We start from the raw sequence: 18,398 nt of genomic DNA on the forward strand, positions 1-18,398 counted from the left end.
TCTTTCATACCGTTGCCCTGGGCCGGGTATGGATGTGGTGTTCAATGAGGGTCATACGGCCCGGCTTCACGGAGAGCAACGCCATGTTCCGATCGACGAGCTCCCTGAGATCTTGCTTCTGGGCTGGTTCGAGGTCTTCATTGTTCGGGACCATCACTTGGCGCCCGGGGTCCCGACCATAACACGGCCAAGGCTGTCCTCTCGTGCCACTTCTTCAACAGTTTCACGTTGTAAATCTGTTGGGGTTTCCGTCTCCCCGGCTGCCGTACACGGTAATTGACAGGTCCCAGCTTCTCGATCACCAGGATCTTACTTTCGGCCGTGGGGATTAAGACAAACACCCTGTCTCCCACCTGGAATTCTCAGGACTGGGCTCCCCTGGACTTGGGCGCATTGGGCCTTCTCCATATGTTCCCTCACGACTGGCCATAAGGCGGTCCCAGTTCTTCCCGCCCTGCTCGATGACCTTCCACAGCATTTGTTTGAGCATTTTATTGAACCGCTTGACGAGTCCATCCGTCTGCGGGTGGAAGACGGAGGTCCGGATCTGCTTGATCTGCAGGAGAGCACACAAATCTTTCATTAGGCGGGACATAGACTCAATACCTTGGTCTGTTAGGATCTCGTTTGGGATGCCAATCTACTAAAGAGGTGGAACAGCACCCGGCCAATTCCCTTGGATACCGCCGCCTGTAGGGGCATGGCCTCGGGATATCGGGTGGCATAGTCCACTATTACCAGGATGTACCGGTGTCCTCGTGCTGCTTTTACGAGGGGTCCCACTATGTCCATGGCGATGCTTTCAAAGGGCAGGGGGACCAGTGGGTTTCGGAAGGGTGCCTTTGGGGCAGTCTTTTGACACTCCGGACAGCTGCGACAGTAAGCTTCCACGGACCTCCTCATCCTGGGCCAGTGGAAATGGGCGGCGATCTGTTCCTGGGTCTTCTCCATTCTCAGGTGCGCCCCCAACAGGTGGGTGTGGGCCAACTGAAGAACGGTTCCCATGTACTATCGGGACAGCAACAATACCTCTCGAAGTTCCCCCTGTTGGCGCGACACCTGATACAAAAGGTTATTCTTGATTTGGAAATGGGGGTATCGCCAGTCACTCACCCCCGGAAGTAGCTGTCCATCCACCGCTATCACTTGGGCTGCGGCGGCTTTTAAGTTAGGATCCTCCCACTGGGCCGTCCCAAATTGTCCACTCAGTTGGCCCCCAGGGGGTGTCTTGACTGGCCCCTCGAAATTGAGGGGGAGGGGGAGGCTCTTCCTTCTGTGGTTCCCCCAGGGGGGGGGGGGGGTCTGGTTCATATCAAATCAAAATGTATTTGTCACATACACATGGTTAGCAGATCCTGTTATGGCAAGGCGATCCCAGAGGGGAACTCCACCCACCCATTCAGCTGAAAAGGTGGGGCAGGGAATTCAAAAATATTCTTTAGAAATATTTAACTTTCACACATTAACAAGTCCAATACAGCAAATTAAAGATAAACATCTTGTTAATCTACCCATCATGTCCGATTTTAAAATGTTTTACAGCGAAAACACAACATATATTTATGTTAGACCACCACCAAATCAAAGGAAAAACACAGCCATTTTTTCCAGCCAAAGATAGAGTCACAAAAGCATGATTAGAGATAAAATGAATCACTAACCTTTTGAAAATCTTCATCAGATGACACTCATATGACATGTTACATAATACATTTATGTTTTGTTCGATAATGTGCATATTTATATCCACAAATCTCGGTTTACATTGGCGCCATGTTCAGAAGTGCCTCCAAAATATCCAGAGGAATTATAGAAAGCTTCGCCAGATAACAGAAATACTCATCATAAACTTTGACTAAAGATACATGTTCTACATATAATTAACGACACACTGGATCTTAATGCACCCGCTGTGTCAGATTATTTAAAAACATTACGAAGAAAGCCTACCATGCAATAATCTGAGACAGCGCTCAGACGTAAAAGTATTTCTCCGCCATGTTGGAGTCAACAGAAATAGGAAATTACATCATAAATATTCCCTTACCTTTGATGATCTTTCATCAGAATGCAGTGCAAGGAGTCGTAGTTCCACAATAAATCATTGTTTTGTTCCATAATGTCCAATACTAGTGTCCAATTAGCTGCATTTGCTAGCACTTTCAGCTCACGTGCCCAAAAGCTGACGCTGGTCCAGGACAACTCGCACGAAAACTTCAAAAATATATATTCCAGGTCGAATAAACTGGTCAAACTAAGTAGAGAATCAATCTTCAGGATGTTATTTTCATATATATCCAATAACGTTACAACCGGATCATACGTTTGCATCTGCAGCCAAATGGAACGACGGTGGCACCCACAGAGAAATGCGCCACAGGGAAATTGCATTCTGCCAAGACCGTGACTATTTCCCCTCCCATTCGGTCAAAGTTCACACCAGAAGCTCCATTCCACGTTCTACTGAATGAGGACATCTAGTGGAAGGCGTAGGAAGTGCTACCAGATCCATATCTTGTTGGGAAAGGAAGGGGCGATGATGTCAAATTTGACTTACATTCAGAATTTCACTTCTTGTTTGGAAGATTGCCTGCCCTATGATTTCGGTTATACTCACAGACATAATTCAAACAGTTTTAGAAACTTCAGAGTGTTTTCTATCCAATAGTAATAATAATATGCATATATTAGCAATCTAGGACAGAGTAGGATGCAGTTCACTATGGGCACGCAATTCATCCAAAGTGAAAATACTGCCCCCTATCCCCAACAAGTTTTAATGCGAGTGTAGCGAAATGCTTGTGCTTCTAGTTCCGACAATGCAGTAATAACCAACGAGTAATCTAACCTAACAATTCCACAACTACTACTTTATACACACAAGTGTAAAGGGATAAAGAATATGTACATAAAGATATATGAATGAGTGATGGTACAGAACGGCATAGGCAAGATGCAGTAGATGGTATTGAGTACAGTATATACATATGAGATGAGTAATGTAGGGTATGTAAACATTATATTAAGTGGCATAGTTTAAAGTGGCTAGTGATACATGATTTACATAAAGATGGCAAGATGCAGTAGATGATATAGAGTACAGTATTATTTATTTATTTATCCATTATTTTATCAGGTAAGTTGACTGAGAACACATTCTCATTTGCAGCAACGACCTGGGGAATAGTTACAGGGGAGAGGATATACATATACATATGAGATGAGTAATGTAGGGTATGTAAACATTATATTAAGTGGCATTGTTTAAAGTGGCTAGTGATACATTTTTTTTACATCAATTTCCATTATTAAAGTGGCTGGAGTTGAGTCAGTATGTTGGCAGCAGCCACTCAATGTTAGTGGTGGCTGTTTAACAGTCTGATGGCCTTGAGATAGAAGCTGTTTTTCAGTCTCTCGGTCCCTGCTTTGATGCACCTGTGCTGACTTCGCCTTCTGGATGATAGCGGGGTGAACAGGCAGTGGCTCGGGTGGTTGTTGTCCTTGATGGCCTTCCTGTGACATCGTCGGGTGGTGTAGGTGTCCTGGAGGGCAGGTAGTTTGCCCCCGGTGATGCATTGTGCAGACCTCACTACCCTCTGGAGAGCCTTACGGTTGTGGGTGGAGCAGTTGCCGTACCAGGCGGTGATACAGGCCGACAGGATGCTCTTGATTGTGCATCTGTAGAAGTTAGTGAGTGCTTTTGGTGACAAGCCAAATTTCTTCAGCCTCCTGAGGTAGAAGAGGCGCTGCTGCACTTTCTTCACAACGCTGTCTGTGTGGGTGGACCAATTCAGTTTGTCCGTGATGTCTACGCCGAGGAACTTAAAACGTACTACCCTCTCCACTACTGTCCCGTCGATGTGGATAGGGGGGGCTCCCTCTGCTGTTTCCTGAGGTCCACAATCATCTCCTTTCTTTTGTTGACGTTGAGTGTGAGGTTATTCTCCTGACACCACACTCCGAGGGCCCTTAACTCCTCCCTGTAGGCCGTCTCGTCGCTGTTGGTAATCAAGCATACCACTGTAGTGTCATCCGAGCAAACTTGATGATTGAGTCCAGTCGTGGGTGAACACAGGGAGTACAGGAGAAGGCTCAGAACGCAACCTTGTGGGGCCCCAGTGTTGAGGATCAGCGGGGTTGAGATGCTGTTACCTACCCTCACCACCTTGGGGCGGCCTGTCTGGAAGTCCAGTACCCAGTTGCACAGGGCGGGGTCAAGACCCAGGGTCTCAAGCTTGATGACGAGTTTTGAGGGTACTATGGTGCTGAGCTGTAGTCGATGAACAGCATTCTCACATAGGTATTCCTCTTGTCCAGATGGGTTAGGGCAGTGTGCAGTGTAGTTGCGATTGCGTCGTCTGTGGACCTATTGGGGCGGTAAGCAAATTGGAGTGGGTCTAAAGTGTCAGGTAGGGTGGAGGTGATATGGTCCTTGACTAGTCTCTCAAAGCACTTCATGATGACAGAAGTGAGTGCTACGGGTCGGTAGTCGTTTAGCTTAGTTACCTTAGCTCTCTTGGGAACAGGAACAATGGTGGCCCTCTTGATGCATGTGGGAACAGCAGACTGGGATAAGGATTGATTGAATATGTCCGTAAACACACCAGCCAGCTGGTCTGCGCATGCTCTGCGGACGCGGCTGGGGATGCCGTCTGGGCCTGCAGCCTTGCGAGGGTTAACACGTTTAAATATTTTACTCAAGTTGGTTGCAGTGAAGGAGAGTCCGCAGGTTTTGGTAGCGGTCCGCAACGGGGCTGGTTTTCTTTTTGTAATCCGTGATTGACTGTAGACCCTGCCACATACCTCTTGTGTCTGAGCTGTTGAATTGCAACTCTACTTTGTCTCTATACTGACGCTTAGCTTGTTTAATTGCCTTGAGGAGGGAATCGCTACACTGTTTGTATTCGGTCATGTTTCCAGTCACCTTGCCCTTGTTAAAAGCAGTGGTTTCAGTTTCGCGCGAATGCTGGCATCAATCCATGGTTTCTGGTTTGGGAATGTTTTAATTGTTGCTGTTGGTATAACATCGCCGATGCACTTTCTAATGAACTCGCTCAGCGTATTCGTCAATGTTGTTGTTGGACGCAATGCGGGACATATCCCAATCCACGTGATCGAAGCAGTATTGAAGCGTGGAATCAGATTGGTCGGACCAGCGTTGAACAGACCTGAGCGCGGGAGCTTCATGTTTTCGTTTCTGTCTGTAGGCTGGAAGCAACAAAATGGAGTCGTGGTCAGCTTTTCCGAAAGGAGGGCGGGGTAGGGCCTTATATGCGTCGCAGAAGTTAGAATAACAATGACCCAGGGATTTACCAGCGCTGGTTTCACAATCGATATGCTGATAGAATTTAGGTTCCGGCACCCCATCTGACTCCGACTCCGGACCCGTAGATACAGGTTGATCAACCGTTTGCTTCCGGGCTGCACAGGCAATGGGTTGTCCTCACTCTCGTCTTCGGCCCGCTTGTACCTTCTTCCTCAGTTCGTGCCCCCACAGGGGCGCGATCAGCGGACAATCTCGTCCCACTAGGAGAGGTACCGGCAACTCTGGTACTGGCAGTTCCCTTGTGGCGTCACGATGTTGATCCATACGGTTGGATACCGCTTTGTGTCCCCATGAACACAGGAAATGGACATCGCCCTACCACGTTCGGTATCCTGGTTCAGCAGGCTCGTGGTTACGAGGGTAACCATACTCCCGGAGTCTAATAGAGCTTCCGTGTCATGTCCGTCAGCCTTCACCGGGACCATGGGTGCAGTTGATTTGTGGTGTGCCCAACAGGAGGTGATGTAGTTCACTACGTGACCCACCTTGCCTCCGGGGCTGGCTGATGGCATTTACTCCTCTCGAGCCGGGCAATTCCAGGCAATGTGCCTCCGGGCACCACACTCAAAACACTTCCTTTGGTCTCCATCCACCTGGGGTCGTCGGTGGCGGGTCGACCCTACCCCAGCCGTCTCTCCACGGGTCCTTGTCCTTGGATTAGCTCAGTTTCAAAGGTGTTCCTTAAAATAATAGTCCAAAAGAAAATAATAGGTCTACCCCAAGAGACCTTCTTTGGGACACCGTCTTCTGGGCTCCGGGTCTTGCTGTATCCTGTGGGGATCAAAAACTGAACTCCCTCCTGTTACCTCTGGTACCGTCACCAACTATACGGGAGTCCTTTCCTCCCCCAGTCTCTCTGTTGTGTGCTGCCCTTCTGGCAGCTTTATGGGAGTTGTAGCCATCAGCCCTTGATTATTCACCAATCCTCAATCAGCCCCAATTAGTCCTGGCTAGAGACCCCGTCGAGACCTGGCACGTCCAGCAGATGGAGCCATCGCCTCGTGATGTATGTACGCCTCGTGACGAGTCTCCCCCTGGTGGCTGACCTGCTGTACACCACAACAGATATTACCATTATTCTAGGTTTAAAAACATAGTAGAGACTCATTCTCACGTGCTGTACACACCACTATGGTAATGCATCAAATCAGAGGTCACCTCATAGGCAAGGCTGACAGGGTTGTGTTTGGCCACTGCATACAGCATACCCATTTCATCATACTGCCATGAATAATGTGAATTTACTTACCCTTGTTATGTTGACCATATCCTTAACGAAAGCAGCGGCCAAATCAGTCTTGAACTTGCAAGTGCCCTCCTTCAAAATGATTCCAGCATAAATGATGTTAATAGATTGTCACCTTTCGAAGTGCTAGTACTGTAGTTGTTGCTATTTACATATTAGTGCTGTTATGGATAGTTATCCTCTGTCATGAGTCCCTTGTTATACTTGATGTACTCAAATGCTTGACTGCTAAAATATATATTTTTTTCAGAGCCGGAGTAAGAATCTAAAAGTGTCCAGTTAGACCAAGAGATTTTTGTGAATATACAGTATTTACAAGGAAATGGGTTTTCCAGTGGTGACACTCACCCCTGACTGCCATGGTTGTTGAAGGCCTGAGCAAAGTAAAGTCGTGTCCGAGAACTGATTCAGTCCCACTAGGTAAGGAGGTCAAATGTCAGAAGAAGGCACAATTAATATATTGACATACTCAAAGGATATGCACATGTCTAACAACTGAAGAAACACAACTGTAATGCAGTTATTCATACTTGTGAACTTGTGATTTCCTTCACTGTGATGGTCAATCCTCTTGTTCTCAATGAAGATCTGAAGTCTGTGGTAGTACTCCTCCATGTCACACACCTTGTTGTACTGCATGGATGACACAGTAGCATCAAAAAAAATCAGGTCATTGTGAATTGACTGTTTTATTTTATGTGGATACAGTGCATTCCAATATGCATTAGATAAGACAGTTTCTAGTATCCTAGTTTCTCAGTAATTCCATACAGGCTATTGAAGTTGAAAACAAAATGTAGTATATCTATCTATCTACAGGGCCTAGTATGAGGATAATATAATGCAACACAAAAATTGTTCAATAGCTTTTTATTGCAACAACACAATTTCTTTCACCTCCAGCACCCGTACTTCCCACGGCTATGGTAGAGTGTGTGTTTGTGTGGTGTGTGCATGTGATAGAGGGGGGTGGGGAGTGAGAGAAGAGCGAGAGAGAAGAAAATGTATTGTTTTCTCACAAACACACTTGAGACAACAATGCCCCTGAGATAGAATAGATTTATTAGCAAGAGGTAATCAGGAAACATACATTTTTTCTTTTTACAAAACTGGAAATATTTCTCAAGCTGTGGAAATAAACATAAGGGTTGAAAGATAATTCTCATACCACTGGGTATTGCTAACAGCAAAACGTTTGTTTGTTAGTATTTCATTTATAAGAGTATGTGCACGTATAAGTGTATACAGTATATATATGTATATATATTGTTTTAATGTTGTCTGATACAGTGTTGCATGCCTGCCATATGAGCTTTAAATGTTTCTAGACTGTACATGGTAAAAATACATACAGATATTCACAGAATAAGCACTACATTACTATATTCCTGCTAAGAGAATGATTATAGACAGGATTACAGTATATGCAAAACACTTTGAAGTTGTCTTCTACCTCTAAGTCATGGTTTCAAAATTACAATTGTTGTAGCATTTTGTGTTGACGCTTGGGATACAATGCTTTTCAGAGGTGTACTTGACACTGTTCCACATTAAGAAATATGCAGGGCTGCATGTACAAAATGTACAGCATACATTTCAGCAAGGTGAATTAACAACAACAAAGTACAAAATACTTCCCTGTGTTCTTGTAACCCCTTACCTTATACTAATACTACAAAAATACCTTTTGAATGCTGCAGGCGGAGTAACTCATTCACTTACTTTTATCATACTCTTAAACAACAATGCATTTAACAGAGTGATATACGGTCACGTTCCACAATCACTGGAACAGCAAAAGGACATAGATCGTCTTTGAATGATACAGTATAATAGCGGAACAACCTTTTACTGTACACAAATATCACAAAGCCTGAAAATACTACAATTTCAAGGGTGTTGCTTTATTTTTCTTTAATATGTGTGCTCCGTTAAGTTTAAATTGAAAGCTAACACACATGTGCTTTTAAAAAGGGAAACAGCTACAATGGCATGCTCCAAGAATAGCAGCAAACTTCCCCAAACCCCTAGTCAAACAAGATGTCACCCCCAACTAATCATTGTCAAACTGGAAGTACACTCGTATTGGAGATATAACGTACACTGGCTTATTACCAGCCATTTCAATTGCATGGATTAATAGAGTTTATTCTGCAAAACAAAATTGTATTTATGGCTACTTGACTTGAATTACTTCTGCAAATATACAGTAAGAGGTTTGTGATTTAACCGCCTGTTACAATGCAACATGCAACAGTAATGAAATAAAGCTACAAATATTGTTAATCATGTTTTAGGTTAGGGTGTATTCACACTTGACTTCAATGTTTTCAAAAGAAACCAGACCTTGCTGCTTCTTAGATAAAAGCTTGTTGTGTGGATATGCCCTTATATATTTGCTGTTCTTCATTCATTTCAGAGCAGATTCAGTACTGTACTGCAAGTCAGAAACTTCCTGTATCAGGCAAGTGTAATATCTTATTATGTAAGAATCACTCCTCATGACGACAAGACAAAGCTCTGTGGTGCTAGTGGCTCTCATATCTCAATTGTGACAAGATTACTCAAATGTTGATAGAAATTCAAATGGAAGCAAATAATCAAAGCAGGGAGGAGGCAGATTGATATAGAACAATTCAAGGAACACACATTGGTTTAGCCGCATCAATTTTGGGTTTAAAAATGTTGTTTTACCTGGTTAGATTTTTACAATGCTACATCAGTTGCAGATAAACACATTATATCTATTTGAGTAAAGAGAACAATATTTCCTGTACAGTAGGACCCTGGCAGCAGGTGTGCTTACAGGAAGTGCAAAGTCCACAGTATGAAAAGGTGTCAATCAATTTCATTGGTTACAAAGGACACACCATTATGCAAGATCATTGTGACTTTAGTTATCACTCTAATAAGCCCAGTGAAATGGTCCTTGTTGCAGAGGAAAAATTAAATATTTCAACAACAATGTGACAATTAAATGAACATGTGTACATAAGATAACATCTCAAAACAACACATGTATAAAGAGCAAAAATGTTAAACATGACTTAACACCAGTTATTGTTTATGTCTACTGTGTACGACATAGTTCTTTAACAGAGAGTACACTTTGGGAAACTGTCATCCTCTTCAGTTGTTGACTTTAGGCTCAATTCTGAGAGAGGCTTCATACAGGCTTTCTTCATCCAGAACAGAGCTGTTGTCCAGCAAATACTGTGCTGCCTAGACCAGGACAAATATACAGGTTCAGCAGGTTGGCTACAACTACGATAATCTATACGATGTGACTAATACCGACACTCAGGATTTCCCTCATGGCCATTGCCATTTTCTTCTGTTTCTCTTTATATGTACAATATAACAGAAGTTACCACGAAACAGCTTTAAAACTTTACCTTTGGCTGATGATCAATCTTGTATGCTGTTTGCTGGAATTGTCTAATTTCTCTGATGATATGTGAAATCTGCAGACAGATAACAACATAAGCCATGTATACAATCCAAAGCCACAGAACGCATTTGAATATCTCTGTGACATTACACGAAGCAGAGACCGCTTACCATCCTCATCTTTGAGAAGTTGACTAATTTGTCCTCAGTGTAGTTGGGCGTCCCCTCCTCAATGAAAGCCAGATCAGTGAGGTACATCCCCAGGTATGGTACACAGGGAGGGTCACAGCTAAAATGAAAAACAGAAGTCACAAATTTGCTAATACTTTGATCGAGCCACTGGCCATTTGGCCAGTAACATTTTATTGGCTTTTGGCTTTTGTAGTTATTAGAACAAGCAGAAGAAACACTCACTTCTTTAAAGCCTCCCTCAGGTTTTTGAACCTCCCCTCTGACGAAACCAACTTCTGCAGCTTGTCAATGACGGTTTTAGTCTGAGAGATTAAATAAAATACTGTATCAAAATATTATGTTGGAGAACACGCAGGTATAATCACCATTGTTAAATTTATGTCTTATCGGTAGTAAGCTATAAGGATTCATAGAGGTCTGAGGTGTCATAACAAGCTGTTTATAAGAGTGTATTGAGGTCCCGGTGCAATGATAAAATATGTAATAATATTACTAGGACCAGGCTACGAGCCATCAGTGAGCTGGGTGTGTGTAGTGAAGAGATGTGGCCTTACCTGCTTGGACACTTTGAGCCAGGTCTTCTTGAGGCGGAACACAGAGCTGCGGTTGAGGGAGGAGGTGATCTCCAGCACAGCGTTGTAGTTATGGAGACAGCGGCAGATGTCCGCCACCGCCACCCACTTCTCCATCACCGCCACCCGCGTGGTCACGTCATCACAACGCAGGATCTCCGTGGCAATCAGGTTACTGATCTAACAGAGGCAAGACAGACAAGGAATAGCCATGTTCCTAATGCAAAGCCAAACACTGTAATAAAAAAAGTGAAAATGTACAGTTGTAATATTATGTTGGGGGGTGGGCGTTGTTAGCTGCATACATCATTGAAGTGCTTTGTTGTTTTCATGATATATGGTGTCCTTTCAGTCTTGTCATTCTTCATCCAGCCTTGACCAAAGAACTCTCTGTAAAACAATATTGGAGGATCAAGTAGAAATACATCTAATTTGTTCTCATTAATACTGCATGGTTGTTATTCAAAATCACTGTATGTCTCCCATATTGTATGTCTGTATGTATCATCAACTGAGAATACAACATGTGTTTGGGTGTCACTCACTCATATGGGATGACCTTAAACACCAGGTGGTCTAGTAGGGTGAGCTGCTCTGCTATCTCCAGGGCAGAATGGCTCTCAAACGCCTCTGCCCTCCCTACTGACGCCTAGTACACACACAAAAGAGCATCAGTGGTAACCATTCTCAAGACGCGAGGTATGACAACTACTTCACTATAATCTAACATTCCTGAGACACATACTTAACATATGTCAAGGAGAGATTGTCCTCTATTGACTCAATTACCATATTTTGTAAAACACAGTGTCTTCTTTACATTACTGCCAGATCCACATGCAGTCATCCCACTCACCAGCTGTTTAACCTCCTCCAGGCTGATCTGATTGTCACCAGGGTCCTCCTGTGTCAGGGTCCTAATAGACCATACAACAGGTATGTATTTATAATGTGTTTCTCTTTACTCTGTACATCAGTGTTAATCAGCCCTATAGAAGTTATAGCCCATGTATTCAATGTTAGCAGTGTGTGTCTAGAAGCTGAGGCGATGGTAGTGCTGGTAGGTACCTGATGATGTTGGCGGCTGCTTTCCTCTCTTGGGTCAGCAGCTCTGGGTCATGCATCACCTCCTCCAGGAAGGCTATGACCTTCAGCTTCAGCTCAGTGTTACTCTCAAAGTCCTGGAGGTCAATACAAATACACACAAAAATGTTAACTGATTGGAAACCTGCACTCTATTTTACATGAGAAGTAGTGAATTATCATAACTATGTATCTGGAGGTATTACCTGAGAGTGTTTTGACACCCAGTGCCTCAGAACATTTAGGACTCTGTTGGTTGCAGCCCTTCGGATGACAAACTCTTTGTCCCCATTCCTCTGGTCTGTTTGGAACCCTGCGTAAAATGTATCAAAAACACCATGCAAATATCACACCTACATTTTTAATGACTATATAGATTTTTCTTTTATCTTGAGAAGAACAAAAATGACATTAAAGTTCTCATGCTTTTGAAAATGTGGTATATTAAAATTGTCCCATTGTGGACAGAACTGATATTTAACACGCTCTGTACCTGTGCTGGCCAGGGACATGCGGCGATACTTCTCCTTGGTGGGCGTGCCCTCATTGGCTCCTGCCGTGGCGATGGCGAAGGCGGAGGCTGCAGAGAGGGCACTGCGGTTGTTGTTGTCCATCTCAGGGCGACACGAAGACATCACTGTGCCATTGTTGTATGAGAACAGGGAGAATTCTACAGGAAGATACAATATGGAGACAGTTATACTGGCTGTAAAATGCCATGGGATTTATTTTAGTGAACTTAATTGATGTTATGCGATACCTTTACAATAAAGTACTGTAGGTAAAAAATGGAAAGACTATTCCAAGCCAATAAATTGTTGAGATTATGACTGCACTTGGACAGCCACTAAAGTGATCCATGATAGTGTCAGCTGCATGAAATGCTCTTTATTGGTCTCTAACCACTGGGCAAAAACGGGTTGAATCAACAGTGTTTCCACATAATTTCAACCCCCAAAAATCAATATGATGACAGTGAATCAACATGGAACAAATTAATCAACCTAAGGGCATTTATTATTTTCACCTAACTTTTAACCTAAATCCAATGACATGGTGAAATTTTTTGTTGACTTCACATTGAATTCACAATAGTTGACAATTCATCTAGACGTTAGACGGACGTCTGTGTCCATTGGATCACTACTACTTCAGTAGGTACTGCAACTCTAACCTTTTCGCTGAGATTTAAGAGGTAGTTGACAACAGTTAGCAAGCAACATTAATCTTGATATGCTACTAAATGGATCTTACCCAAAAAGGCATTAGCTATTGTGTCAGTTTAATTCATTGTGTAACAGGACAGGTTTTCATTTATTCTGTCTCCAGTAGAGGGCAGCAGAATCCAAGAGCACCACATTCTCTCCCAGTAGAACATAGCCTTTACATGAGGCTTTGATATTTAAGATGGGTGTAGCTAAATATAGCCACCAATATCAGCATAATGGAAGAATGGACTGGTTTCTGTGCACACTGTCTGCACACTGACTTACAATAACCATTCATTAACAAATAAAATCAATTGAGCTGTATGGTGAGAGTAATATAAAACGAATCTGAGTACAATTTAGTGGAGCGACTTACATGACCAAATCTTGCTCAAGGGCACATCAACAGATTTTTCACCTAGGCGGCTCAGGGAATCAAACCGGCAACCTTTCCGTTACTTGCCCAATTCTCGTTACTGCTAGGCTACCTGCTGCCCCGGTACTGTTAATGCAAATTATGGCAGATTTCGATTCACCTTTGACCTGGTGTACATTCTGTCCTGAGAGCAGGAAGACAGACAGCAGAGCTTTCTTCACTGACTGTCTTGTACTAAAACAACCTCGTTACCGGGGGCGGCAGGCAGGGAAACACGCTCATACTGTAGTTGCTATGACACAAGTATCCCCAACACCTACTCATTCCCAGCGTTGGCTTTCCCTGCATGTTCATATTCTCTCCACCGAATTAGTCTGCATGAATTTTATCTTGTGTGGCAGAGATCACTGCACACAGAATTGAGCATTTCTGAAGTGTATGCACCATGCCACTGACAATTGAATAGGCATAGAACACTCAAATAATCATTTTTCTATATCACTTTTGACTCTTTATTAGAAAAACAGAGATAGAGAAAAAAACATGAATAAGATATATATATATACACAGTGTCTTCGGAAAGTATTCAGACCCCTTGACTTTTTCCACATTTTGTTACGTTACATCCTTATTCTAAAATGGATTCAATTCAAATCCTTGAGATGTTTCTACAACTTGATTGGAGTCCACCTGTGGTAAATTAAATTGGTTGGACATGATTTGGAAAGGCACACAACTGTCTATATAAGGTCCCACAGTTGACAGTGCATGTCAGAGTAAAAACCAAGCCATGAGGTCGAAGGAATTGTTTCATTGAGCTCCGAGACAGGATTGAGTCGAGGCACAGATATGGGGAAGCGTATCAAAAAATGTCTGCAGTATTGAAGGTCCCCAAGGTCCCCATTATTCTTTAATGGAAGAAGTTTGGAACCACCAAGACTCTTCATAGAGCTGGCCGCCCGGCCAAACTGAGCAATCAGGGGAGAAGGGCCTTGGTCAGGGAGGTGACCAAGAACCCGATGGTCACTCTGATAGAGCTCTAGAGTTCTTCTGTGGAGATGGGATAACTTACCAGAAGGACAAACATCTCTGCAGCACTGCGATTAGCATGAGGTTGTAAGTAACAAGAAAATTTCCCAGGACATAGACATATCTGATATTGGCAGAAAGCTTACATTCTTGCCAATATAATTGCACTGTCCAATTTACAGTAGCTATTACAGTGAAATAATACAATGCTATTGTTTGAGGAGAGTGCACAATTTTGAACATGAAAAGTTATTCAAAAACAGATTAGGCACATTTGGGCAGTCTTGATACAGAAATTTGAACAGCAATGCAATGGTTAATTGGATCGGTCTAAAACTTTGCACATACACTGCTGCCATCTAGGGGCCAAAATCGAAATTGGACCTGGGCTAGAATAATACATTATGGCCTTTCTCTTGCATTTCAAAGATGATGGTACAAAAAAATACAAAAGAACGGTTGTTTTTTTCTTTGTGTTATCTTTTACCAGATCTATTGTGTTATATTATTATTATTACATTCCTTTCACATTTACACAAACGTCAAAGTGTTTTCTTTCAAATGGTACCAACAATATGCATATCTTTGCTTCAGAGCCTGAGCTACAGGCAGTTAGATTTGGGTATGTCATTTTAGGATATTTTTTTTTAAAAGCGGCGGATCCTTAAGAGGTTTTAAAGGTAGAGTGTCCAGACGGAAGCCACTCCTTAGGACCTCAGGACCGCGCAGGACCTCAGATTGGGGTGAAGGTTCACCTTACAACAGGACAAAAACCCTAAGCACACAACCAACACAATACAGGAGTGGCTTCGGGACAAGTCTCTGAATGTGGTGTGGGGTTGCTTTGCTGGTGACACTGTCTGTGATTTATTTAGAATTCAAGGCACACTTAACCAGCATGGCTACCACAGCATTCTGCAGCGATACGCCATCCCATCTGGTTTGTGCTTGGTGGGACTGTCATTTGTTTTTCAACTGGACAATGACCCAACACACCTCCAGGCTGTGTAAGGGCTATTTGACTAAGGAGAGTGATGAAGTGTTGCATCAGATGACCTGGCCGCCACAATCACACGACCTCAACCCAATTGAGATGGTTTGGATGAGTTGGACCACAGGGTGAAGGAAAAGCAACCAACAGGTGCTCAGCATATGTGTGAACTCCTTCAAGATTGTTGGAAAAGCATTCTAGGTGAAGCTGGTTGAGAGAATTCCAAGAGTGTGCAAAGCTGCCATCAAGGCAAAGGGTGGCTACTTTGAAGAATATAAAATCTACACTATTTTGATTTGTTTAACACTTTTTTGGTTACTACATGATTCCATGTGTGTTATTTAATAGTTTTGATGTCTTCACCATTATTCTATAATGTAGAAAATAGTCAAAATAAAGAAAAACCCTTGAATGAGTAGGTGTGTCCAAACTTTTGACTAGTACTGTGTAATATATGACCAAGAATATATATACATTGCCTTCAGAAAGTATTCAGACCCCTTGACTTTTTTCACATTTTGATAGGTTATAGCCTCATTCTAAAATGGATTAAATATGTTTTTCCCCCGCATCAATCTACACACAATACCCAATAATGACAAAGCAAAAACGGTTCTTTTGACATTTTTGCTATTGTTATTTTCAAAAAACCCTGACATATCACATTTACATAAGAATTCAGACCCTTTACTCAGTACTTTGTTGAAGCACCTTTAGCAGTGATTACATTCTAGAGTCTTCTTGGGTATGATGCTACAAGCTTGGCACACCTGTATTTGGGGAGTTTCTCCTATTCTTCTTTGCAGATCCTCTCAAGCTCTGGCCACTCAAGGACATTCAGAGACTTGTCCCGAAGTCACTCCTGTGTTGTACTGGCTGTGTGCTTAGGGTCGTTATCCTGATGGAAGGTGAACCTTTGCCCAAGTTTGAGGTCCTGAACACTCTGGAGCAGGTTATAATCAAGGATCTCTCTGTACGTTGCTCCGTTCTTCTTTCCCTCGATCCTGACGAGTCTCCCAGTCCCATCTTGGCAAACTCCAAGGGGGCTGTCATGTGCATTTAACTGAGGAGTGACTTCCATCTGGTCACCCCACCATAAAAGCCTGATTTGTGGAGTGCTGCAGAGATGGTTGTCCTTCTGGAAGGTTTTCCTATCTCCACAGAGGAACTCTGTCAGAGTGACCATCGGGTTCTTGGTCACCTCCCTGACCAAGACCCTTCTCCACCGATTTCTCAGTTTGGCCGGGCAGCCAGCAATATGAAGAGTGTTGGTGGTTCCAAACTTCTTCCATTAAATAATGATGAATGCCACTGTGTTCTTGGGGACCTTCAATGCCGCACACATTTTTTGGTACCCTTCCACAGATTTGTCCCTCGACACAATCCTGTCTCGGGGCTCTACGGACAACTCTTTGACATGCACTGTCAACTGTGCGACCTTATATAGACAGGTGTGTGCCTTTCCAAATGATGTCCAATCCACTGAAATTACCACAGATGGACTCTAATAAAGTTGTAGCAACATCTCAAGGATGATCAATGGAAACAAGATGCATCTCAATTTTGAGTCTCATAGCAAAGGGTCTGAATAGTTCATTTGCAAACATAAAATAAAAATCTGTTTTGCCTTTGTCATTATGGGGTATTGTGAGAAGATTACTAAGGATTGTTTTTCTTCATTTTAGAATAAGGCTGTAACGTAGCAAAATGTGGAAAAACTCAAAGGGGTACTTTTTTAAAACTTTGAATACATTCCGAAGGTACTTTACATACACTACCATTCAAAAGTTTGGGGTCACTTAGAAATGTCCTTGTTTTTGAAAGAAAAGAACAAGAAAAGAAAAGGAAAAGGCCAGCAACGCAGTCGCCTCTTCACTTTTGATGTTGAGACTGGTGTTTTGAAGGTACTCTTTAATGAAGCTGCCACTTGTGAGGAGTCTGTTTCTCAAACTAGACACTCTAATGTACTTGTCCTCTTGCTCAGTTGTGCACCGGGGCCTCCCAATCCTCTTTCTATTCTGATCTTCAGTTTCTTGGTAATTTCTCGCATGGAATAGCCTTAATTTCTTAGAACAATAATAGACTGGACATTTTGAGCCCGTAATCGAACACACAAATGCTGATGCTCCAGATACTCAACTAATCTAAAGAAGGACAGTTTTATTGCTTCCGTTTTCAGCAGTGCTAACATAATTGCAAAAGGGTTTTCTAATGATCCTTTAAAAATGATCAACTTGGATTAGCTAACACAGCGTGCCATTGGAACACAGGAGTGATGGTTGCTTATAATGGGCCTCTGTACACCCATGTAGATATTCCATAAAAAATCTACCGTTTCCAGCGACAATAGTCATTTACAACATTAACAATGTCTACACTGTAATTCTGATCAATTTGATGTTATTTTAATGGAGAAAAAAAATGCTTTTCTTTCAAAAACAAGGACATTTATAAGTGACCCCAAACTTTTGAACGGTAGTGTCACCATCTTAAATAAGCATGCCCCATTCAAAACATGTAGAACCAGGAACAGATATAGTCCTTGGTTCACCCCAGACCTGACTGCCCTTGACCAGAACAAAAACATCCTGTGGCGTACTGCACTAGCATCGAATAGCCCCCGCGATATGAGACTTTTCAGGGAAGTTAGGAACCAATATACACAGGCAGTTAGGAAAGCAAAGGCTAGCTTTTTCAAGCAGAAATTTGCATCCTGTAGCACAAACTCAAAAATGTTCTGGAACACTGTAAAATCCATGGAGAATATGAGCACCTCCTCCCAGCTGCCCACTGCACTGAGACTAGGAAAGACTGTCACCACCGATAAATCCACAATAATTGAGAATTTCAAGAATAATTTTTCTACGGCTGGCCATGCTTTCCACTTGGCTACCCCTACCCCGGGTCAACAGCTCTGCACCCCCCACAGCAACTTGCCCAAGCCTCCCACATTTCTCCTTCACCCAAATCCAGATAGCAGATGTT

At 43.0% G+C, this 18,398-nt stretch overlaps 1 protein-coding gene across 1 annotated transcript in view; it reads right to left on the reverse strand.

The window, feature by feature from the left end:
• Positions 1–7,611: 7,611 nt before the first annotated feature.
• LOC109889374 (ras-specific guanine nucleotide-releasing factor 1) overlaps positions 7,612–18,398 on the reverse strand; it is a 33,624-nt gene continuing 22,837 nt past the window's right edge. Inside the window, exons 17-27 of the mRNA XM_031822791.1 lie at positions 12,303–12,479; positions 12,016–12,122; positions 11,795–11,907; positions 11,583–11,643; positions 11,272–11,375; positions 11,032–11,116; positions 10,709–10,906; positions 10,377–10,456; positions 10,134–10,251; positions 9,968–10,036; positions 7,612–9,794 (exon numbers count right to left, since the gene is read on the reverse strand). Coding sequence (XP_031678651.1) covers positions 9,702–9,794; positions 9,968–10,036; positions 10,134–10,251; positions 10,377–10,456; positions 10,709–10,906; positions 11,032–11,116; positions 11,272–11,375; positions 11,583–11,643; positions 11,795–11,907; positions 12,016–12,122; positions 12,303–12,479 — 1,205 coding nt within the window. The 3' untranslated portion in view covers positions 7,612–9,701. The remainder of the gene's footprint in view (positions 9,795–9,967; positions 10,037–10,133; positions 10,252–10,376; positions 10,457–10,708; positions 10,907–11,031; positions 11,117–11,271; positions 11,376–11,582; positions 11,644–11,794; positions 11,908–12,015; positions 12,123–12,302; positions 12,480–18,398) is intronic.

Source organism: Oncorhynchus kisutch, linkage group LG4 (assembly GCF_002021735.2).
Source record: "Oncorhynchus kisutch isolate 150728-3 linkage group LG4, Okis_V2, whole genome shotgun sequence".
Lineage (NCBI taxonomy): Eukaryota > Metazoa > Chordata > Actinopteri > Salmoniformes > Salmonidae > Oncorhynchus > Oncorhynchus kisutch.